Source organism: Pseudopodoces humilis, chromosome 6 (genome assembly GCF_049639895.1).
Source record: "Pseudopodoces humilis isolate 2021_Gansu_Grassland_sample_001 chromosome 6, ASM4963989v1, whole genome shotgun sequence".
NCBI lineage: Eukaryota > Metazoa > Chordata > Aves > Passeriformes > Paridae > Pseudopodoces > Pseudopodoces humilis.
In genome coordinates, this window is record NC_142205.1 from 67,255,049 (window position 1) to 67,280,997 (window position 25,949).

The 25,949-nt window shown below is 40.7% G+C and overlaps 1 protein-coding gene across 9 annotated transcripts in view; it reads right to left on the minus strand.

Annotated features, from left to right (window-relative positions):
- Window positions 1-25,949, minus strand: part of AFG2A (AAA ATPase AFG2A) — a 161,496-nt gene that overhangs the window by 129,738 nt on the left and 5,809 nt on the right. For all 9 annotated transcript variants that reach the window (XR_015772695.1, XM_014259630.2, XM_088056673.1 and 6 more), the window contains 6 exons: window positions 25,449-25,578; window positions 24,779-24,835; window positions 23,937-24,060; window positions 22,567-22,822; window positions 10,781-10,935; window positions 6,406-6,615 (listed from right to left, as the gene is read on the minus strand). Coding sequence is in view for 8 of the 9 variants with exons in the window: in XM_014259630.2 (XP_014115105.2) it covers window positions 6,406-6,615; window positions 10,781-10,935; window positions 22,567-22,822; window positions 23,937-24,060; window positions 24,779-24,835; window positions 25,449-25,578 (932 nt within the window). In the remaining variant the exon portion in view is untranslated. The remainder of the gene's footprint in view (window positions 1-6,405; window positions 6,616-10,780; window positions 10,936-22,566; window positions 22,823-23,936; window positions 24,061-24,778; window positions 24,836-25,448; window positions 25,579-25,949) is intronic.

Consider the following 25,949-nt stretch of genomic DNA (forward strand, 5'->3'; position numbering starts at 1 on the left):
TTCTCTTTTCCAGATTGAACAATCCCAATTCTCTCAGCTTCATGCTCTACTCTAACAACACTGAAGAGACTCAGAAATCAGTTATTGAGTCTTTTGGCACTGTGATCTCCATGGCAAAATACTATTCTATCCCTCCCACAGTCCAAGCAAAGCAGCACATGACTCAGGGTGGCTGCAGGGAAGCGAGTTAACAAGATAAACACTGAGACTTCCTTTATTTTAACAGTAAGGCTCTTTCTAAGGCAGAGGCCATGCATGTGTGATTTGGTAATTTGTTGCACTGCATAGAAAAATATTTGCTCAGATAACGCATTCTGTTTGCTTGTTAAGAATAAAGCCTGCCTTTTCTCTTTCAGGGCTGCTTAAAGATTTAATCTGCATCACTCTCAGCTTCTCAGTACAAGGAAACTCCAGGCTGAGCACCATGCACCACTTTAATCACTTCCTCTCCCTCTGCCCTGAATTCCAGAGGACCTTAAAAACTTGTTGACACCTGTCTGGGGATTGAAAAGCTTCAATTTCAGCAGGTGCTTGTGGGCTCCCAAAGTATTTACGGGAGCAAACTGGCAAAACCTTGTCATCCCCAATCCCTGCAGTGAAGCTGCAACAAACAGCATGGTCAGACTGCAAAGGTAACTATAATATCTAATTTTCTTTATTTCCATGCCTCAGAGACTTGTTTGCCGTTTGCCTTGACCAGCAAACTCCAATGACACTCTTCTGAGGCTTCTTTACACAGGACAGAAGCCAGGATTTGCACTGCAGAATGAACTGACTGGAAACATTGAATTACACTCACTGCATGCACCAGTGCCTTCGGAGTGCCTTTGGCATCATAAGGGCAGGATCCATGCAGGATCCAAAATCACACAGCAAAACCACACAAAATGAGCCACCCCTGCTGCAAAACCTATTTGCTAAGGCTTCACACCTCAAGCAAAACTCCATTCCTCCACTGTAAACTTGAAGAGAGAGAGAGAGAAACTAAGTGCTAACAAAAAATTAAATTTGCAAAGTAATTGAGAAGGGACAAAGAAACAGAGATGGGGATTATATTTAACCATTTTCTGCCTGCATATTCACTTTTGGTAAGCTTATGATAAGAACGGATGAATGATTTTTTTATTTTTAGTTGAGTAAAATATGCAGAGAGCTTCAGGATTAAAAGAGCTCACCAAAGTATCTCAACTTGTTATCCCTTGTAAAAAATGTCAAATTTTTCAAATAGAGCTATTTTTACTATCTGCTAATTAACTAACAAGTTGCTGTAAATGTGTTACTGTGGATATTTTTAGAAATTTTATCAAATGTTCGCCAGAATTTCTCATAAAACCACAATGCTTCTGCATTTTTCATCCTAAATGCCTTGCTTATAACTACTTACAGTCACCAAGTTTTCTTATTTCAGGCTTCTGCTCACTGAAATCCCCATCAAAAAGCTAAGCTATCTCCCCCAAAACTCAGTGACAGTTCTTCACAAAGCAAAGCAGTCAACCTTTCCAAGCCTCATTAATCTGCTGGAGCTGCCACAGCCAAGAGCTGAAGGGAAAAGCAGAGGAAACTTGAATTGGAAAATATTTTGACATAATTGACCCAGATGACAAACTAAGCTTAAGCACATGTCAAGCACGGGGAGTGGTACAAAAGCATCGGCTGGGTGATAGAGGAAGCTAAACCAAGCCAAGGCGAAGTCAAAGCCCTGGGAACAGTGTATATTTTTGTAATTACTGGTAATTGAAAAAAAGAAAAGATTCCTTCAGTCCCAGCCCTTAAGTAACAGCAAATAAAAGGTCAGGAATATTTTCTCCTTTTTTTTCATTTTTTTTAATTTTTTTTTTTTTTTAAATCACGCTGTAGTTGGATCTCCTAATCAATGTTTCAAATTAAAGTTTAAAAACAGTATAGTTCACATCATCTGTACCAGTGGTTTGTTCAGTGCTGGCATCCTGAAACATTCCTTACTGTCACAGGTGGGTTTGGTTTTCTTTGTTTTGTGTGGTGAGGTTTTTTTCCAAGTATTGCTTCATCCTGTTTACAACAATTATGTGTCTCACTTAGCTGAACTGCAAGGTATTTAACTTTTTAAAATTTAAGCTGGTTTTCATCACTACCCCTAAGTGAGGTTTTGCCTTGCTTTTGATTTTAAACAGACAAACGTTAAAAAGCACTAAGCAGCAAGAGGAAAAAATATGTTTCTCAAAACATCACAAGCATATAGAAGGTACATAGTTTTTCTTGCTATATATCTTATAAACTCAGGTAATCCGCTTGCTGGACGGAAAACAGAACTCCAGGTCCCAATGGATCAGACCATCACAGCTGAGTGATAGAGCCTATCTGGATGGGTACCCTGATGGTGCCTCAGCCTGACACCTTAAGAGCAGACTCCAATATTCATTTTGAAATAGGTTAAAATCAAAAAAAGCTCAATGGTTTTCTTATTTGGTAGTAAAGTTAATGGCCTAAATAGTGCAATAAATAGGAGGGGGGGAAAAAAATTCTAGATGGAGTCTCTGCCACTGCTTCTAGAAAAGCAACAGAAAATCTGTAAGGAAAAGTACTACTCATTTGATTCTTAGCACAACACAATGACACAGGATTTCTTAAAATAAACTAAGAAACTTAAAATCCAAGAGTGCAGTCATAACACATCTAAATAAACTAAGATGCAAGACAAATGCAGAGATAATTTTCTATGCCATACAGCAAGATAGGTGAGTTTCTTCCAAAAATCTAACATGACCACAAAAATCCTACTGGTCTCACAAAAATATAGCTCAAAAAAACAGCTAGTCAAAGCAGATGCTAAGTGCAGGAACTGTCAAAACAGTCCACAGAAATACCTACCACATAAATAGCCAAAAGAGGGAACACAGTGACAAAGGATTTAATTTCCTTCATGTTTAGTTTCAGAAAGCTAGATGACATCTAAATCAAAATGTCAGAGACACAGGTTGTACACAACAGCAATGTGTTATCAGCCTGGAAGAAGGTGAAAATTATATCCCCATCATATTCATATGGATAGGTCCAATACCTGTACACAAGAGGTTTTTCTTACTAGCACAAAAAATGCATAAAACACATTTAAGAAGAAAATTATAAACTCCGGGACAAACACAAGAGGATTGTGAAGGACAAAAGTGCAGAGAAGGTTGACTGAAATAAGCAGTGAATCAGATCAAAAGCTACTGATAAGTCAAGACTGATGTTCAATAGTGAAGAATGAAAAAAAATTACCCTAATCCATTCCTTCATGCAGTCTTAGACTCGCTTGTATCCATGACTGCAAAACACTGAAAAATCTCCAAGCAGCTGAGAACAATTCAGTTGCCTTTCAGTAACAGAGATTTGGAGGGAGAATAATCCAGATGACCACTAAAACCCTGAAAAGCCTCAATGCTACAAGAGATTTAGAAAAAGGAGTTGGCGGGAACAAGCAGGAAGAGACATCCTCTGGAAAGTAGTTGACAACCTCCTCCCCAGTAAATTTAGCAGATACATTGTATTAGAGACAAAGAAAGTCAAGAGAAGGAACAAAAATAAACTATTCCCCCTAGGAATTATATGCAAGATTGCTTTGTAAAACAAACCAACCAACAAGCTGCTTTGCTCTGGAAAAGCAAAAGGTCACCAATCTCGGTGAAAATACAGCTATATAAAGTTTTTGGCCAAGTATCAAAGAGCATGTTTACAAAAGGGCCACATTCATTGTAACACTAACCATTCAAACCTCACAATAGATTTCAGGAGAGAACAGGATGCAACGTCAAACATCTGTTATCACGTTATTTTCTTCAGCTCCTCTGCCCAGAAATGACATCGAGACTCAGCCCATCTCCCAAACCTCACGAGAGGCCAGTCAGACATGGGCCAGAGGCTGCCTTGTGACAGCTCCCCATGCCCAAGACTGATGGAAAGGTCACATTTGAACAGTTTGCTCATAACCCAGCTGAAATGTCTGACTGAACAGAGTCAGCTGTCCAAACTGCACAGACACATGTGGCAAACAAAGCCTTCCTAGAGGCAAGCTGGGTCAGGGGCGATACCTGCTGCACTGAGGCAGGACAGCCAGCTCAGACAAGGACAGTACATCCAGCACTGGTGGGAGCTGAGACTTACTGTCCTCATGGATCTTAAATGCAGCGTGCAGACACAATAGGTCCAGCCTTCCAAAAAATCACTGGACCGAGCAAGCACTGCATGTAACAGCATTGATTTTTCTCTCAGGCTTCACAGACAAAGGGAGAGGCAGCATCCAGAGCAGGCTCCCACAGCTAGAGCTGTGCCTCCTGCCTGCAGCCCCTGCACCAGAAGGGCCTAAGAACCTCTGCCCTCTCCACTATCCCAGGAGAGTATCCTACAAGCTGGACAGCCGACACTTTTCATCAGAATTACTTACGTGAGAGAGACTGGAAGGAAAATTAAAGTCTGAAAAGTAAATCATCAAGGATCACACTTTCATTTCAGAATGCCTGATGTCAGTTCTAGGCACGGACATCCAAGACATAATGTAGCAAATGGGAAAATTAATAGGGCTGTAAGCAAGAAAAGAAAAATCCCCTCTCAAAAAAACCCAACAAAACAAACCAAAACCCCACATATTCATCTACTTTGGATTTACTGCAGGAACATTTACAGTGGAAATTAATTCATGCCTGTTGTGCTTGAAAAAGTGCTACAGACGATGTTTAACACATTTAGTACATGACAAATGTTGCCTTTTTCTGTCCAGGAAACAAATGTGAAGTTAGAGAAATGGGCTATGTTCCCTTCCTGGAGTCAACATGTCCAGGATTGGACATGCTCCAGAGATGTGCTTCTCAAAACATCTGTACATTGAATATTTGACCAGTTCCAGGCCAGGGGATTTAAACCAACAGGGAATCACAGGCAGTTTCCAAGAACCAGACACTTTTGCTGCAGCTTGTCAATGATGGGGGATGTTGCACGTGCAGAACTCCACCACAGAAAAATGCTGCATTTACTGTACACCAGCACTTCCCACCACTGCACCCTCGGATACTTCGCGGTCAGCATGAGCCACCCTTCATTTCTGGATATTAACTGCATCAGTAAAAATGTCTGATGGTGCCATGATTGAGGGATATAAGACAGCAACACCATCCATTTTTAACTGGCTTTTTTTTTTCCAGACTGCCACCCTTTTTCCCCACCCTCCCAGGCACCAGTGCTTAGGGTGAGACAAAGAGGAATGTTTTCTTTTAAGCTGAGGCAGAGGAAAAGGTTACCTTGTTTACCACTAACTCTGGAGCACAAAGAACTACTTTGTCTTTATGGAAGAGGCAGTAAAGGTAGTGTTTCTTAAGGGCTGAGGTTTCCAAGGCTGCCCTTGTCGATGTGACCGTGACCCAGAGGGCTCCCTTCAATCCCAGGGAACCCGGGCAATGAAGGGCTGCTGGCTCCAGGGTCAACACAACTCTCTGCTCCCAGAGAGGATCCACAGCTACAGCGTGCCTGAAAGGATGGGAGGAGGAGGAAGCTGTGCAGAAACCAACACAGGAGGCTTTGTGAGTAAAGAGATGGTCGACAGAGAAGGGGACGTGATCTTACTGCTGAGGAGGAGACACTTTCAAAATACTTAAACAAATGTTTTTTCTTGCACTTCATTAACATTCTGACACAGCTGCAAGACTACCCCATGTGGAATCACTCTACTATCTTTTTTTTTTCTTTCCTATGCAGTGAAGCTCAGTATTATTAAATAACTTCCATTCATGTGTTTTCCATACAACCCACAGTGATCGATTACACTGATTCATAGGCAACAAAATCCAAAATTTTTCTACACCAAGTGTTTCTTAACGCTGAGAGAATATCCCATTTATCCAAGAGCATTCAAGACACAACTGATTTTGCAAGCTCTCTGAAAACTGAGGAAGTAGAACTATTTTCCCAGAAAAGAAGGCAAATAGAATAAGAAAAATCTGTAATGAAACATGAACAGTGAGATAAAGAAAGTGACTGTCCTGAGGAATGAAAAGGAATGTAAGGGATTAGATGACAATATTTCCATGCACGCGAGTAATTACTACTATCCACTATCCAGAGTCACTTCTCACTTACATTGCTTTAATTGCAGTATAAATACTGTTACCAGTATTTAAAGTGTAAAGTCTTTTAGAAAGACTTTAAACATTGCCAATACTTAAGATGTCACTCCACAGCTTACCTGTCCATCCAACATCTGTGCTGTGATAAAATAAATAACAATTCTTTTAACAGCATACAAGAAAACACAAACTTACTTGATATTTACAAGGTGTTTGTTGGAGCATGTATAGGGATCAGAAACACTGAGAGCCACTGGATTTTAACTCTGGAAATTGGTAAACCATCCATTGTTATGCAGGAGTTAAGAAAACGTGAGTCTGAATGGCCTACCTTCACTGCCAAGAAGTTGAGGCCACTTTCATGAGCCAAAGCTTTTGCTATCATGGTTTTTGAGCACCCAGGAGGTCCATAAAGCAGGACACCTTTGGGAGGCTGGATCCCCATTCGGATGAAGGACTCTGGATGTTTGAGAGGCCATTCAACTGCCTGTTTCAACTTCAGCTTGACATCTTCTAGTCCCCCTATGTCTGACCAAGATACCTGCAGAACAGAGCATTTTTGCTGAATTCAGACAATGGAACAGAACAATTAAAAAGTAAACAAATCAAAAAATGCTATGTAGAATGTGTACTAGTTCTTTAATGAAGTTTTTTTTCATGAGTTACATCTTCAAAAAGTCTTTATTAAACAAGAAGCACAAGACAGGCTTGTCAGGAATACATAAAGGCACATGATACGTCCTACCCAAAAAAGCAGGCAGATCTAAAACCTGCCACACCTCTTCCTACATGGCTGTCAACAAGCCTGAGACTTTTCTCCACATCCTCCCAGCTTGCTCTTCCTCTGGTCACCATCCACTCCCATTCACTTCAAGTATTAAACATGTCAAGGCACACCTAAATCAAATGATCTGCCTTAAAACACTCTTCCAGACACTTGCTCCACATAAATCATCCTTTGTCTCTGGAAAATGAGTTACATGTGAAAAGCAAGCAAAGTGTTGCTGAGAGGTAAGGTATTGCCTTTCCCCTGAGCTGAAATCTGGTCTCACCCTTTTATAAATAAGGTTTGTCCTTATTTTCTCCTGATGCCAGGACAAGGAGTGGAAAGTAGAAGTAGACAGTCCCTGAAAAATGTAATCCAGTCTGCTATTGAAGTGGATGAAAAAGAGCATTTGGATGGTGCAAGCACTTTTGTTTAAGACCAAGCAAATTTCAAATCAAATAAAATTTCTCTTAGATTGTCAGACCTTGACATAGAAGATTACAAAGAGAGCAGAGAGCAAACACAACAAAAGTTTGTGTTTCTGAGTCATATATGAACTAGTTTGATTTAAATTTCATTTAAAAATATCTATTACCTTCCCCTACATCCCTTGATTCTGTGTAGGAGCTTTTTTAACTGCACAGAACTAAATCTTGATACTCTTAGACAACTTCTTCTGAGGGAAGAAGACAACATAAGCTTGTTCTCCTTTTTTTCAGTGTCAGTCCTTACTCATACCTGGCAAAGCACGGACTAGTCATTCCTATCATCATGTCTTTCTATCTAGACAAAGACTTTGACAAACATGACCATCTTGAAATTAATCAGGGCATCATGAATTCCCTAGAAGTTTCAGCAACAGAAGGCAAGCTCTATTAGCAGTACTTTACTTACACATAAAAAGCCAGGGAGAAAACACTTAAATGCTATTTTTATCCTCTTAAATATTCAGTCATTTACCCTCTGCAAATATTCAGTCTACTGAATATCATTCAGGCATCATTCAAGTGATTTTTCAGAGCCATTACATGTCATTTAACACCAGCACAAGTGACAGAATTGTACAGAAAAGGTGAAGTAAGGCCACCTTACATGAAGGCTGTTTTCAGCAATCTGGAAACCCATTCTGACTTCGGTTACATTTTAAATTCCGACAGTTCAAAGTGTGGAATTGGTGTGGCAAGAGTATTAAAAGTAAAAATAGCTAGTAAACCACTACCTTCACAACTCACACGTGAATTCTAAACAGAACAAATTTGTTCTCGTTTCAAAAGGACAGAGATAAGGAGGGGGGGAGTGGAGAGAGAGGCTGGGGTCGAGTCCACCAGCCATAGTTACACTGCTCTCACCTGCACAGGAACTCAAAGGAGAGGTCTTGCAACACCAGCAATGAGGTGTGATGTTCTGTCACTGTGGAAATGGCTTTAAAGATTAGCCTTGGGGCTGGGCTCACACGTACAAAACCAGCTCTCTGCTACAGCGTGTATGACACCAACATTTCATTACTGCTGCAATCTTTAGCTCTCCCCAGGTCAACAGAGCTAAGAGTGTGATGCAGAGCAGCAGCTCCCCAGAGGTTATTAAGAACCAGTAATAAAGAAATAAAGCAGACAGGCAAAGGATGTCTTGTCCAGAACCTTTTGGCTGCAAAGACACAAATCTGAGCGTTGAATTACAGTAAAGGGAGTGAAAGAGGCAAGCAAAACCCACAGCACTCTCTCAAAAACATTTCAAAAAGACCCATAGGAGAGGGAGGAACAGCAACTGCAGTGCAACTCTCCAAAGAGCTGTAGTATTAACTTCCTGATTTATAATGTGCATCCTCTCCTAAAGCCCTGCTGCAGAAAAAGCAGCCTTCTAAAAAGGTTGTAACACACAGCGAAGTTCAAGGAAAGCTCTGGTAAAATGGAAGGCAAGATGCCACACAGAACTAGGCAGCAAGGATTTTACGTTTGCCTTGGTCACAGCCAACACAATTCAGACACAAGAGGAAGGAATTGTGGCTTTGTTCAGAAGTTTCCTTGAAGTCTTGCCATTTGATTGGCACACAGCTACTGCAAAGCAATGAAATATGAAAGAGCCCCACCATCTGAAAAATTAAGCTAAAAATCAAAAAAATCTCATGTATATCAATGTTTTTTCTTGTAATTAGCTACATAGGCCAAAAGTCCCATCCACATCAAGGGGGATGCCAAGTGGGTACTGTATCTGCAATAAATACCTAAAAAGCTGATATTATTAATGTGGCTCAAATTCCTGTCTTCTCTTTGTGAAAAAAAAATAAAAATCTCATGTCTTAATAATTTATTTGGTGTTTGAAGTTATTTTTAGCAAAGATTTTTTAGATTGCAGAATTCACAGAATATTTTGAGATGGAATAGACGCTAAAGATCATCTAGTTCCAAACTCCCTTCCTTTGGCAGGTGATATGGGAGGGCACAAAATTTATTGCACCCAGTACTTTAGATTCTACTTTAAACTCACCCCAGGCAGCAAGCAGATGGCTTGACATTTACCTTACATCTTCAGAGAATACACATTACTTTGTGGAAATGCAGTCTCCGTCACCACAAAACCAATCTCCACTATGTTAATAAATGAATGAATTCCAGTAGTACTCCAGTAATTCAGTGGGTGTTTAACAAATAAAATCAAGTGACAATCAAGAAAGCCACTGGCAGGATGGTTTAGTGGACAAGAGAAGCCTGAGGAACAGGTTATCCTGGACTGAGAAGAGATTCCCTGCTGTACCTCAAGACCTTGCTTCTACCTGCCTGTGTTGTGCTGTTGGGCAGCATTCCACCTGGCTCCAAAGGGGCTGGAGTGCCTGAGAGGCACAGCACAGGGATGACAACCTGAGCCCACGTGCCAGCAGCACAACGAGCAAGGCAAGAATCAGTAACTCTGGCTCTCAGCAGAACCACTTAGCCTTGAGGATATTGGTGCCATGACACCATTTCCAGGAAAAGCTGTCTGGGGCCAGCCCAGGCAATTCCACCCTGCACAGCATGGACTCTTAGCAAGCCAAGTGTGACATCCGAGCTGGCTGTGTGCAGCATCAGGTTCACGGATTTTATTTCCCATTCCTATAAGTTTGGGAATAAGGCTCTACAGTTGCGCAATCCAATTCCCAAATGACTCATTTTCATGCAATGAAACATAAATGTTTTCTTCTAGGGCTTGGGGAGCTGCTGAGAAACACCAGCACAACTGCTCACAGAATCAGGATTTAGTCAGATTAAACACAAAATTCTTTTGCTCAATCTTCTTAACGTAGATCAAGAGCTGCCTTAAATCAGATCAGTTCCCCAGCACAATTTATGTTGGGTCTGCTATTAATAATAGTCTGAACTATTATAATATGTAATTAAGAGGGCAGTGAGCAGGGTGAAGATGAACCTGGCACAGCCAAATGAACTGTTCATATTATGACAGTCATCTGACAGGTGACTGTTTGGCAGTGATAATCAGCCTACAGCATTGAATTCTGCCTTCACTTAAAACCATATAATGCCACTTGAAGACATTCAGGCCACATTTACATAGAAATCAGAGCAACCAAACTCTTCACAGCTTTGTTTCAACACACTTTGGTTACAACTGCTAACAGCTGGTTTCTGCTTTAGTTTGTGTCTGCTTCCCAAAAGGCTCCAGCTTTCACAGCTGCTCCAGACCATCCTTGAACATGCATCTGAAAATTTTCACCCCATTAACCCACCCAACATAAAATCTATAGATCAGGAGATATGATCCTGATCTCCAAACTCTTCCTGATGGAGACCATTCTGCAAACAGTTCTCCAAAGTTACCAATAAACAAACAGGCAAACAGAAGGATGATGGCACAACATTAACCATTAAATTAAGGCTTCCACTCCATAAAAATCCTCTCTTTACGTGGCCCTGACAATGCTGCCACAGCATTGCACAAAACAACTTACTTTTGGCACGTCAATTGCCACCTCCCTCATGGCGCTGGGCCTGACATCATTCATCCCCTGCAGGAAGTCATTGAAAGCAATCATCACTGACCCAGCCGCCGCAGTGTCCCACAGGCCGGGCCTCTTCCCCAGCACTCTCCGCAGGGCGTACAAACCTAGCGGGACAAAAAAAACATGGGAATAGGTAGGCTTCCTCCTGGTTCTCACAGGCAGAGTGTACCACACACAGACATACTGCAGCACTGGAAAGGAAATGATGTTCAAAAGAGCGTCTCAGTGCTGGGCCTGAACCACGCCAAAGAACAGGCAAAACACTTCTGATGAGGGAGGACAAGAAAGGGGATTTAACAACCACAGATAGAACATAAGCTATATCTGTTCCAAAAGACAGAACTAAACAGCCTCGTTGCAGTTTTCCCAGAGATGAAGCTTACAGGGCAAACTCTCCAAGTGTTCATACATTGATCTGCACACATTTCTAAACCACAGAGGAAGGACAATGAACATTCAAGGACATGTTAAATTAGCTCACAAGAAATCCACAACCTTGCCCACTTCTCTTATTATCAGGACAGTACCTTCAAAACTTTTTAAAAAAACCTGATGAGATTGTTATAACTTCCATTGGAACCCTGTTTTTCCATGTAGCAAGATGCCAGACACCTGCGTTTTTCTTGATATGAAACAAACATTCCCTGTGACACTCAACAGTTCTTTGTTCCCTTCAGCAATTACACTATTAAAATGCAGGCAGAGCTTTTACCCACTCTTTTGTTCGGACAAATCACTCACATGCGGTATCTGTAAATCTTGATATGAATTCCTAGTCTCCTTCTATAAATCAATCCCTCAAAAGCCACACAAGTCCCACCCACTCACACATCAATACTCCTCAGGCAGGACAGAGAGGTACTGTTGGCAGCTCCCAGGCATTCCCCAGAGAGCAACTGCAGCCCCCAATGTACCCAAAAGCAGGATGGTTTCCCCTGTATAATTATCCCTTTTAAGGCCTAATATAATATAGAGTTTTATTGTTTCTGCTTCCAACCTTGTCCTGTGACTGAAAATGTTAAAGGTTTTTTTTTTTTTTGGTATATTATTATGTGATGAGTATAATTTTAAGTACAGGTATACGCACATCCAGATAAGCGGTATCTGTTGCCATGTGTTCCAAAACAAATGAGGCAGTTCATACCACACCAGCTCACCTTGCATAACCATAAAAAGACAAACATTAGTTAAGTCTCTTCTATATTTAACCAAACAAAACATTAATTAGTGCTACATTAAAGGACAATAAAAGGGATAAAAGCCTTTTCTGAAAATAGACATGGTTTTAACTTTCAGCAGATTGTTGTCTTTTTTTTTTTCTGCAGAGGCTCTGGTAGATGCAGACATGCAAAGTTTCTGACAATGACAGGAATTCTGCATTTCCTACGATATATACAACGTGTGAAGAGATATAATATGTCCCCTGTGAAGCAGTACAGCTGCTGTCTCTCCATAAAGTGCCAATTACGGCACAGTCGGAGCACCTGCATCCAATACCCAGGCTCTTAATACAATAGCAGAAAGAAAAAAAGTTTGTAATTCAGGTTTCCCTTTCCACAGAACATCCAAAACTAATAAGATATATAAACAAAAACATTCCATGAGGCCAAGGAGAAAAATGAAAATCTGGTCACCAGAGGACAAGTATAAAATGTAACTGACTCATTTTAACAACTCAGGCAGATTTCATGTTATTCCTTGCCCACTTCTTCCTTCCTCTGAAGAAGTTCATTTTAAGCAAAAAAACCAAAACAAACCACAACAAAAAACTTAAATGAGACAAGATAAATTCAACCCCCCAGATTTAAAATTTATACCCAAACAAATAACAAACTCAACATATTATTCCAGTGACATTGCAGCAAAGATTTTGTGGGGTGGGAGTGGGCATTGGGGTCCAGTCTTGTATTTTCTTTCAGGGCAGTCAATTCACATGGGATTCCCAGTTTAAAAAACTGCAAGTAAATAACATCACATGAAATTAAAGCATAGAGAAAGCAAGTAAATGATAAAAATATCTGCTCATTTTTATACCAAGTATGGACACTCCACCAAGTGCCAGTGTACCCCAGCATTCATTTGATGCATTTTAAATGCAACAGTTTTTTGGTTTTTTTTTACCCTGACATAAATAAGTCTATATATGTCATATATATAAGTCTATAATAAATAAACCAAGCATGCTTATTTTAAAAACTGAGAAAGATCAGCAAATAAAAATGCCCAAGGAGACCACTGCTCCTAAGGTTTGTTACTGCCAGAGCTACGAGGAGTACGAGTGAAATTTCAGTCCTCAGCAGTGGGTTTGAAAGGCAACAGCCTTAATCCAGAACAGGAATAAAGAGGTCACAGCTTTCCAAACAAAGCCGGAATTCATTTCAGCATGTGCACGCACACGCCACCGCACAGGTCAGCATTTAATTGAAACAATGTTTTACATTAAAACAATAATAAAAAACAGATTGAAAAAGAAAGCATGATTCTTCCTGTTTCCTCCTGTTATCATAATCATTCTTTCCTGCACTTCAGATTGACCTCTAACAAGAGAGGGGATGGGGGGGGCCTCAGTAACAGGAGAAGGATACAGCCAGGGGCTTGCCATAGGCAGGAAAACACATCCATGTCTTGAGACGCTGAAGGATGGATTTAATATAAGGAAATGCAAGGTAGGATGCAAACCCTGCTGCCAGAAGCAGTGCAGAGGCAAAGGAGGTAGAACCCTACAGCAAAGCCACGTTCACCACTGCACAAGTTCTAATGCAGATACAGACAGGATCACCTCCGAAAACATCAGGCACCTCCTGGGTGTCTTCCACATGGGAATGTTTTGGGCTGAGCATAATGTCACTGCTGTGAACTGACTCTGAGCTCAGCATTTGTTTCAGCTCTGCTTGCTGCTTTTCAGATGTTACTCCATTCCTCGGGGTTAATGAGTACCAATAAACCCTTTTGGCAGAGCCTGGAAGGGGGCTCTGAAGCGGGTGACTGGGTTTTCCCTGTTTTATTCCAGTCCTGCACAAGGGGAGGAAGGACTGAAGTGCAGTTATCCTGCTGAAGGGTCAGTGGGACTTCACACAGGCACAGGGATACATATTTTGAGCAAAAGGATAGTGAACAACACAGATCCTCAGTGAAGCAGCAGTGGAAAATCCTGGTTTAAACAAACAAACAAAACAAAAAAAAAAAAAAGGAAAATAAAAGAAAAAAAAAAAAAGCAGCATAATAAGGCATGCATGATTACAAACAATGGAAAATAAACATCTTGTTCCAGCCCAGCAACTGTGTGCTCTACCTCACCAACTCATCCTGTCTGTCTAGAACAGAGGAAACCAACAGGACAAAGAGGAAAAATCCAGCAGAACGCCCTGTCCTGGTACAGATGATCTTTCTTTGGTGCCAGGCTATGCGCAAGGTCGATAGCATTGTTTGCCTGTAAGATTTTCTTGCTCATAGCTTGGCTAAGTTTTGGCACATTAGGTCATAATAACAAATATCTGAGCCTAAAAATAGACCCTACGACACTGCTATATTTGTCAGAGTCTGTGTATAATTACACATCACTGTAAATAATAGGAAGCAGCCACTCAGAATGACCAACATATATACTTTAGGTTTCCAAAACAGAATATATACACAACACTTGAGGAAATAAACTGAGCCCAGCAAAATGGTTAATCGTGTATCTTTTACTGCCCATCAGCTGTTCCTTTTGCAAATCCATCCTGTCTGGACTTAGTCTACCAGAATCCAAATACCACAATTTTTAAGTAGCTTCAAAGAAATTGTTATCTTCTTGTAAGATTGTTTACAAAAGGAAAAGTTTCTTCTCTCTCTGCTGACCTGGCATTTCCCTCCCAAATTCTTTTGCCCAAACCCAGAACACAGACACTGTATCTCCCAGTGTCAGCTGTCAGATCCAACTTGATCCTCCACCACATGGCTGGCAGTGGAATGCTCAACAGAGGGACATGGACGTGTAAGATCTCAGCTTTCTTGTGGCACTGGAGGGGGCATCTTCCTCTGCTTCCAGATCTTTACATAATACACTTCAAAATTTAACAGGTTTATGCATAGAAAAAGCATTTCATATAACTTCAAATCAGTTTATAAATGTATTTTAAACTTCATTTTAATTTAACCTGTACATAAAACTGTATTTAGGAAAACAAGTCAGGAAGCAGAACTTTTTACTCTCAAAACCATATTCTGCAATCTGTCTTTAGCTGCCAGAGCTATATGGGAAAAATCCCTGAAGAACTTTCATGCACTGTTTGCATAGGAAAGATAATGCCCTTAAATCCCTTGTTAACCATAACATTGCAAATTTACTGGGCTAACCTGAGCACTAACCGACTACAGGGATTATTTCCACAATTTATAGTCCTTCCTCAGGAGCCCTGGCATTTGCTAGAACATGTCTGTGGAGCTGCCTGAAAGCTGCTGAGAGGTGTGACAGGGAGGGCAAGGAAGGAAGGAAGGAGGAACTGCACTTTCAGAACTTCTTTCGCAGAGGAAATGGTTTATCCACAGATCAGGTACACACACACGTCATTTATCCCAACACTGTGACAACAGAGGGAAATAAGGAATACCAGACTGCCTGTTCCTAGCCTGCTCCCAGACATAAATGTACCTAAGGGTGGTCACACACATGTGTGAGGAGAAAAAATAAGGACTGCCAGGCTATCAGAACAGCAAGGGCAGAAAGACAAGAAGCAATAGTTAATGGCTAACTGCCCGGTGTAATTGTAATTAGGAATGTTGGCAAGGGATACAGCTAAAAATTGAAGTCATGAGACTTACGAAAACTTTGCCTGAAAATGTTTAAGCTCTGTCCCCCAATAGTAGCTAATCATTCTACATACAAATGCCTACTGCTGACTGCACTGCCACACATGAATAATATCATTTCTTCCATACCACTCCAGCTGCAGAAGCAAGAACATGGTGACTTATCTGCCAAGAAGGTTCATTTAAAATATTAGTTAAAGTTATTGATCAACTTTTCTGAAAAATAATCCCTATTTCCTGCTTATATAAATATCAGCAGGCAGAATGGGATGTGATTTAAACAGATTATTAAGTACTCAACCCACAACTGTGTGCATGAAGTCAGCAATCCCATCATCCAATTAGCTGCAAGTTTTGGATAAACACCCACTTAAAATTAGTTATGATGAAAACTGAAAGTTCGCATGCCCCAACTGCAGTGAGTGCAACGTTCCTCGTGCTAAAACAAAAATCAAGTACCATTACAAAACAAACAAAAAAAAAGGGGCAAAGATTTTCTTAAAGAAATATATAACACCAAAAACCAACACAGCATGCACCAGCATTGATTCAGAGAGGCAGCAGCCACATGTAGCCACTTCTCTGCAGAAAAGGCATCATTCCGAGCTGCTGCTCAAAGAAACAATCCCAAAACACATGTTACAGGGGGCCAAAAAAGCCACACTGCTTTGCCATGTGTGTGTGTGCAAGCCAGGGCCTGTTTGCTCCTAACCTGCTCAGCCACTTGCTTTGGTTCAGAAACGCCCTCTGCTTCAGGGACCCAACTTAAACACCACAGAACACAGTACCAACTCAACACTCATGAGCACTGAAGATGGACACTGGATTTTTCTTGCTCTACTTACACCATAAATTAAGAGTGATGGAACACAGTGCCAGAAAACTCAGTTGTCCCAGTCCAAAAATTCATTTGTAGCTTTACTTTCGCATCACGTCTCTGCTTTTCAGTGCATTTCAAAACCCAACATTCTGCCCTTTCTGCAAAAACTTCATAATGCTTTTGTTTTTGTACTGACCATCTGACCAGATATGCTATTAATATTCCCCAAACACACACATTTTCTATATGACCTTTTCACAAAAAGGCAAGCAGCCTTTCCCACCTCGAGTGTCACATGGGGACCAGTACTCACACAATGCAATTGCAGATTGTTTGCAAACAGCATAGCTTCAGTATTTGCCCCTGCTACTAATAAATAAATAACACAGACACGGTATTTTCAGTCACTTTCCATAAGGGAATAAAATAATTATAGCATGTCAAGCAGCGCTTCCCTTTTCAAATCTGTAACTGCAGTCACTTAATATGAAAGCCAACCAAAAACCTGCAAAATAAGCAATCCCATTGCCTTGGTCATCAACTGCCTCTTGTCAAAATCTGCACTTTCAACAGCATCTCAAGCCCACATTCCTACATTTAACAGTATAATCCAAGAAAAATATCTATGTTTATTGCACACCCCCAGCAGAACCCGGGTCCAGACAGCGCTGGGAAAGGCTCAGAACCTTTATGGCTTAAAGAAAAGAAGGATATCCTTGATGCCCTAACACTGGGCTGTTTCATCAGGGCTGTGGCTGAGCTGAAAGGAAGAGCTCGATTGGAGATAGGAGGCTGGGAAGGCAAGGAGTGAAGGCAGCGTTTGTCTGGTTGAAAGAGCAGTCGGGGGCTGCTCCTCGGGGTGCACAGAGCCTCACTGTTAATCACATTAGCCCACACGGCTCATGTTTCCTGCAGGTGGCCAGGCAACCACAACTGCAGGGGCTGGGGGGAAAAAACCTACACAGGTCTAACAAAGAGACATTCCCAGGCTTCAGGGGAATTCACTTCCCTGCCAATTACAGGGAAAAGCAGAAAAATCCTAAGAGACAGTCCTTCAGCTGAATATTGTTTTTTAATTCTTACTTTTAATGCAAGTGGATTGCAGAAACCCTTTTTTTGGGGGCATCGAAGATACAGCAGGAAGTTTCTCAGCTCCAACAAAAAGCCAAGTACAGCATGCTCCTAAATAAAACACACCTTTGCATTTCTAATATCCAGATAAAATCACTACACAGAGCTATGGATTAAACAGCATAAAGCCTCTCCATTCTGTATTATTCACAAGAATGCGGGGGTAATTAAAGGGGCAAATGAACAGCACAGACAAGATCTCCAAACAACAGGACTCAAAATTATGAGCACAAGACAACAGTCCATGATCACATGCCCATGAAAGTGACTTCACAGATTCAGTAGAGTAATGCTGATTCATACTGGCCAAAGATGCATCTCAATCTCTTATTTCTCTAAGATTTTTTTTGTAACAGACACCTCAAGCCAGTAAAACATTCTAATCCTAAAGGCTAAGCAGGGTGATACCTTTTCCAGGCAATTAAAAAACTTCTGATGCAAAACAAAGCCACCAGTGCCTCTTTCACAGAAGTCTCAAAGTCTCAGTGCTCACAGCATCCTTACTGGAAGCAAATCAGTGTTCCTGCCAGAGTGACCACTATTTAAACAAGGCCATTTGTTCTTCCTCTCCTCATGATGCTATCTTATCACAGCCCAAGTGTTTTATATCAGCACACTGAAATGATGTGTAATGAACAAGGATGTTCCAGATAAATTCTGAGAGTCACAAAGCAAATACTTCCTTTCTCTGTAAACAATATGACTGAACCCACTCCTTGAAGAAATCAAGCTATATTTATATTCACCCTCTTGAAATGCTACAGGCAGCCATAGAAGGATAAGTTTATAATAAATTGCTATATTTGGAAACCTTTGTTGCTAAGCATCTTCTAACATTCAGTACAGTTTATACCATTCATGTCCCTGCTACATAATTAACATTTCATATGTTTTGGTTTTTTTAAAAAAGAAGCACGGTGTTTATCTTTGCCAATAAATTAAAACCATTATAATTTTTTAGGGAATTAATAGAAGACCACGTGGCAAATTAAATAAAGGAGAGGCAACAAGATCTCAAGGGCATACAAACACTGACATTATATGCAAGGATATGGCAGTCTGTCTTCTATACACTCCTCTGCTTGAGATAAACCAATTCAGAAGGCAGCTGTTCACACTAAAAACCAGTCTAATAAATAATTTAGGATACAGTAGACCTCTCCCAACCTGAAGAATGAGACTTTCTCAGCTGCACACATAAACAAGCCATTTTCTTGTCAAGAATTCTCTGTGTGTGAATCCCTTGGATGGTACTCAAGTCCTCAGAAGTGTACCAAGAGGATCCCACTGGGAGGTGATGTCCATGGGATGTGGCCCAGTGCCCACCAAGGAATCTGCAGGTTTATCACATTTGGCTGTTAACTTCTGTGTAAATCACAAGGATCTTGGCTAGGCAGTAGAGAATCACAGCAAATCTTAATTTCTTCAGTGTAGCCATTACAGATATTGTAACCCTGGACATGTAGATATCCTATAAAAATCTATTTTGTGGTTTCATTTTTGTGAGAGGCTAGAGCTGTATCTTCACTGCAGGAAAAGGAGAAAAATCCACTAATATTTTAAAAATTCAGCAGATAAAAACACTCTTAGCTGATTATTATAAGCATCTCCATATAAAAGTTTCATAGATTTTGATCACAATACCCTATTTGGGAAAGTCCAGATCACACTGCACAGATTCTCCAGGTTCCTTGTCCTCTTTTCCTCTCCCTGTCCATCCCAGCATAGACCACACCACAATTCTGTACACACCATAGTCACAGGGGCCTAGAAGCATTCAACACAAAATGGACACTACAGGGCCCCAAAATTGCTTCAGAATTCCCAGGAAAATGCAGAGTTGCTGAAGAGAACAAACTTGCCTGTCTGACCCCAGCAGTACCACTAAGCAAATCCCGCACTGGAGAACAAACAACTTCTGCCAAAAAAAACACAGTTGGAATGTTTAATTCTACCATGGTTACTTACTTTCCATTAAAAAATGGTCTTCAGAACTATATAGAAGGCAAGCATCAAAGCTTTTATAATGAAGTATCTTAGGAAACCTGACTAGTGATGCAAAAGCCCTACGAATACTAGATTTACCATGTCACTAATTACTACACCCTTGGTTTATATAAGCAGTATATACACAATACATGTGTTAAAAAAACAGAGTTGAAGTAGAAAGATAAGGAAAGATGAGTCCTCTGGAAAATGATCTAAACTTTGTATTAAGAATATAAACATATTTAGCTTGCAAACTTGCAGTCTTTCCAGCCACGAACCCAAGGATATAAATGGGGTATGCAGGACCCGAGAATCTCCCACAGACCACAACAGAAATACAATCAGCAAGCAACAGCAATCCTGTGCCAAAAACCAAACATTCCTGAGTTCTGAAATCCTTTTTCTAAGCTAGTTTCCACATTTCACCTGTACTTATACACACATCAAGTCTGAATGTGGCACAAATAACCTTAATATTTGTGGAAGAATTCTTAGCTCGGATGTTGTCTCAATACCAAGCATTTTGGACATTTAGTAATGTGCATTAGTCGCCTTAACTATATGTTTATACCATGTTTTATGCTGTAATATATATATATATGAAATGCTATATTCAATTCTAAGGCCTACATCACCAAAAAGATTATTGACAAACTGGAGGCAGTTCAGAGAAAAATCAACACAGTTTCTCGGAAGGCAGGAAGGACTTACTTATGAGAAAAGATTAAAAGAGCTAAATATTTATAGTTTGGCTCAGTAATGAATGAGGAGGTAGGGGACATGAGAACAGCCTAGAGATATCTGAAGGGTGTAAACACTAAGGAGGGAGAGCAAACGTGTTATACAAGGATGTAAATAGAAATAATGGGATAAAACTAAACAAGGAAAGCTTAGGCTGAGTATCAGAGAGCATTCCTGGACAGCAAGCTAGTTCGGCCCACAGCACAGTTTCTGAAGTGAAGCAATAGGAGCCCATGTATCTTGGAACAACACAAAAAGCTAGACAAAACACTGGAAAATTTGCCATATGAAGGACTCTTGCTCTCCTGAGGAGAAACAGTAGATTATAAGAGTCTTTGCTAAGTTCAACTCCAGCAAAAGCAGTAATCTTTTATAAGGCATTGAAAACTTAATATAAAAAGCAGATAAAGAGCTTAATTGGGGGAAAAATAAATACTCCAACTAAGAACGTTCCTTAGTGATGAGCAACTTAAGTTCAGTTTATGTAACAACTCGACTGACTCATGCTTCTGCAACTTCTTGAAGAGGAAAACTTCACGTGGGCTGCAAGGAGTTAAGAGCGCTGGACTGTATTTTCCCCAGCAGAGGTCACCCCACGGTAACAAACGGCAGGGAAATCCGACAGCATGGATTCCAACTTGAAGAAAGAAGAGCAGTAGGAAGGAGAGACATCCTCCTCCCCTCATTCACACCACTGGCTTTGGATGCAAAGATCCTGGGTAACACCGTGTCCCGCAATCAGCCACAAGTCGATGCCTGAAGTTTTTTTATCCATGTAATGTTCAACCGGCACAACATTCCAGATTTATTTTCTAAGTGGTCCTCATGAAGTGGGTAAATGTAATCTATTTACAGCTGGATTATAAATCCATCTGCACATGCGTAAGTAAAAGCCTCGGCTGGGTCATGTTTGGAAATGAAACCACAACACTTCTTACTGAGAACTTGAGATTGCATTAGTTAAGTGTTTGCTGTTTGAGTCCTGAGACACAGGCAGACTGACAGGCTTTCAAAAACACAGCGGAAGGAAAAGGGAGTTTATCTTTTTTTTTTAACAAATATATACAAGCAGGAAAAATAACGATGTTTTCTCACTTAAAACAGAGCTTCAAACACAACCAAAGCCGAGAAGAAAGCGCTAGAAAACGAATCATCTCATATGTTTTTATCTTCTTGATCCATGAAAACTCCACAAATTCATACTTGAGAACTATCCCTTAAAAATTCTGGAAGCTGGCAAGCAAAGACCTTGCTGTTCCAGGTGCCATCACCCCTAATAAACATCTGTCATCTTCACAGTCAGCTCTGATGCAAGAATTATCCGTGCTTTGTGCCACTGCCAGAGGAAGCTGTCCTGGTGCCAAAGGAAATAAAAGTAACCAGCACATGCAGCTAACTTATTTGTGAACTACAAGGCAGCAAATACATGTCAGCAGAGCTGGACAGTCGTATTTTGACTCAGCTGTTTTAAAGGGCTGCTCATGGGCAGGTTTAAGCTCCAACACTCAAACTGTGCAGACGCACTCCAGCAAAACCTGGGAACTGATAGAGCGTACTTGCAATATTTCATCCAATGAAAACAGAACTGAAATCATGCTGAAGTATTCCCTGGAACATACTGAACTCTGTCTGCATGATGCATGGGTAATTCTCCAGGGCTATGCCTGTTCACAAGGCCAGGAGCCACGTTCCAGCCCCCGGTACAGGCCGCGCTCTGCAGCTCTCTCAGCTCCGCTGCACAACCTGAGCCAGGTGCACACAGCGCCCTCGCCCCTGCCAGGAGCTTCTCATCTGCAGGAAAATGGAATCTGGGCACAATACATGGAAGGGAGACACAGGAAACACCACTGAGACCCACAGCCATCCTGGGAAGAAGGACCTGCAGGACAAGCTGTGCAGCCAGAGTGACTCAGGATTTTTGTGAGCAAGGGGTTATCTAGAGAATAGAAAAACTCTCAGGGATGTTGGTCAACTCCCAAAACCAGGGCTTTACTGAGAGAGAGCAAGCTAAGATCCTTGAAATGGCACAGGAGGTTCCCAAGGGTTATTGATCTAAACACTGCATTTTAAAAGTTATTAATATTGAAATAATTCTTTCCATCTGCCTGGGAAGAGACATGCTTGGCTGTGTTTTCTTTGACACAAAAATTAACAAGACCTCAGTTGTTTCAAAAGCTATTAGCATAGACTGTGGATTTTTTTTTTCTCTAATAAAGAGACTAACAGTAAAGTATTACCCTAAATAAGATAAACAAAGCCTTACCTGCTTCCTTGCACAAGGCTGCCAAGTCTGCACCCACATAACCATGTGCACTATCAGCCAGATGGGCCAACTGCTCTGCTGTGAGTGAATGGGGAACCTTCTTGAGAAGCTTCTGGAGTATGTCCAGACGGTCCTGGGCATTGGGAATTCCAATTTCTATTTCCTTATCGAAACGCCCTGGCCTGCGCAGTGCTGCATCCAGGGCATGAGGGCGATTGGTTGCCCCAAGGACCAACAGCTGCCCTTCACTGCCTTCCTGAAGGCATCAAGCAACAGAAAATATTACTTTAAAAATACAATTAAATGTCAAACAGATAATACAAGAGGCACTCCCACTTTAATCCCCAAGAATCTGCTTTCCTAAACTGGGAAAGAACCAAGGAGAGAAAAAGAAAGGCTTAAGCTAAAATGCAGGGTTGGCACAAGAACAAAATGGTATCAGCAGACCTTGAATAAACAAGGTTGGGAAACAAATCAGTTCAGGTATCAAACCCAGCAGAGACAGGAGGTTATAAAGCTTCCTGCAGGCCTAGCAGGAAAAGCAAGGTCAAAAATCCTAATAAATTTCCTCAAGCTCTGCTTCTTCATTTTTACAATGAGGCAAGATCAGTTAGGAGGTCTCTTGCAATGCCATTCTCTTTTTGTGAATGAAGCAGTCTCCAGGAAGAATATCCATTAGCCCCTGCCACCAGAAAATAAGATCTGTCTGTGAACAATTCCAGGCTGGGCAACTCAAACTGCCATGCAGGAAAATAATGAGAAACCTGCAGATTACATAAACAGATGAAATTTATTTTCATACTCTGGACAGAGTTCATTCATCTTTCCTGCTAATAATCATAAAATAATAGATCAGAGATTGCCAAACTTTTTGGGCTCAAACCATAATTTACTCAAGTCAATTAAATTTACTGTTTCTTTATTAGGCTTTTGTTTATGCCCTACATACTGCTCTGGCAATCTTGAAATAGCTGCTGTTGCCTTTAATCATGCAGCCCACATATCACCAGAAGTATTCTGATGACCTTGATTTCAGAGCAATTAAAAATATCTGGTTTAGTTCAATGATGGGCTATCACTGAAATTTCAGTTTGATCTCCAAAACTACAAGGAGGGGGGAGAGAAGGCAAAAGAAAGGCAGTGAATGGAAAAAACCTACTTTCTTTTAAACTAAGTTTTCAGGAGACCGTCCTCTCCTATGTACTCTGCTTGCCATCCAAAAAAGCATTAGATTATTCTAAAAAGTCTCACCTAAATCTGTTTCCTTTCCCCACAAGTGATACATCTCATACTGGCTCCACTGTAGAAGCAGTATCATTTTGTTCAGTGAGTCCCCATGTACATTAATTGTCCCATTAGATTCAACTTACTGAGCCAATGCCATCCATTAATGTCAGGAGTGAAGCAACAACTCTCTTTTCCACTTCATTCTGAACCCCTTCTCTCTTTGGACAGAGTGCATCCAACTCATCTATAAATATAATTGAGGGGCGACTGAGGGGAAAAAAAATAAAGGAGAAATAATGTTACGGTGCTCAGGAAGATTTAAAACACTAAGGCAGAGGAAAGCTGCTCATGGAAAACGTCCAGTTCCTACAAAAATTAACAAGCATCCCACTCCTTTAGGTAACTCGAAGTTTCAATCTTGTATAGTGTTACTCAGAGAGAAAATGAAAATCAATAATATATTAGACAACTAATACTCTCAGTATGCAATAATCTTTTTCTAATGTACTATGAACACCAGTCACATGGAAGTCTAAAGTCTGCCTGAGCCAGGCCTAACAAATTTGGACAAGATGCCACCCTACTCCAGAAGAATGCTATATCCAGTACCAACACCAACTCATTTAGAGCTGGCCTCCAAAGATAAAAACTAGAGGAAAATCTGGATCCTGGTGCAACTCTGGCTCATGCTCCTGTCTGTTATGAAATAAGAACACAATGCACTAACCACACAGGTCAAGCAATTTGGCACCATCCCTAACAGCCTGTTAAAAAGGACAGTGTCCTAAAGGATTTAAGAGGCATCCTAAAATCTCACTGCTTTCCTTCTAGCTAAGCTCTACATTAAGAAATTTATTTCCTTTTAAAAAGCTGATAGATGAAAAAAAAAAAAAATCACAATTCAAAGCTTCTTGCAAATATTTTTCTATTAAGAACATTAAGGCTGGAACCGATACCACAAATAGAATTCCCCAAAGGAACGTACCAGAGAGAAGCCTCAGCGAATATCTGACGTAACCTTGACTCAGACTCACCATAAAACCTGTGAGAATGAAAAGATTTTAATAAAAAAAAAACTGTGTTTTTGTCTTTTCCAAGCAACTTGGAAAATTACTGCTCGTGACTTCACAAAAAGCTGTAGTGCACATATTCAAAGTCCTGAAGTGTATAATCTTTATTTCCACAAGGACCAGAAATTAAAGAAATGGGAGACAGGCAAAGTTAGAACCATTAGAAATAAAGGGAACTGCTTCTCTTCTGTGTTAGAAACAGTGTTATCTACATTTTTGAAGAACAACACAGAAATTACTCCTCTGGAGACATCAGTCTGTGCAGTGTGTCCTTAATTGCAAATACACTTTAACAAGTTTCTCTTCTTGTTGCAGAACTAACCTACAGGCAACAGCAGATGCAGATTTTAATCCCCTCTTTAATTCAGCCCGTGCCTTACACAAATTTCCTGGCCAAGTCCAATAAACCTCTTTTGATACAAGAAACACAAGCCCGACTTGATAGAACCCTTTCCTGCTTGTTTTGACTCTTTTGGGCAGGTAACCCACACCAAATACTACATCCCTCCACAATGCACAGATGCCAGGGAGTATTTTGGGCTACTGTATTTACAGAATTAATGAAAATCAAGTGGGTGGACTTACTTGCTTATGATTTCAGGGCCGTTAATGACGGTAACGTGAGCGCCAACCTCGTTTGCGATGGCCTTGGCAATCATGGTCTTCCCAGTTCCTGGAGGGCCATAGAGCAGCACTCCCCTAGGAGGAGGGATCCCTTGGGATAAGCATATGCAGGCAAACAGAGAAAAGAAGTTACTGGTGATAAATGCCAGGCCCAGCCTGCACGTGCACATTTCACTGTCCCTGTTATTACCAGTATTAACTTGACCTCAGCATTAATCCCCTCAGCAGACACGTCATTACGATGAATTAGGCTTTCAGGGAAAAGATCACTCTTAAATGGGACATTCATCCACATTTTTTATTTTTAACGTCCAGAAAACTCTCTTTAAAATCACCTATTTAAATCACTCTATTTTCAGTCATTCATTATAATCTTCACTGTTTTTTTTTTTAAAAAAATTACTAGACTGAGTACCTAACGTCCGTGAATACACTTTAAGTTATTCATGATTCCTACAGTAT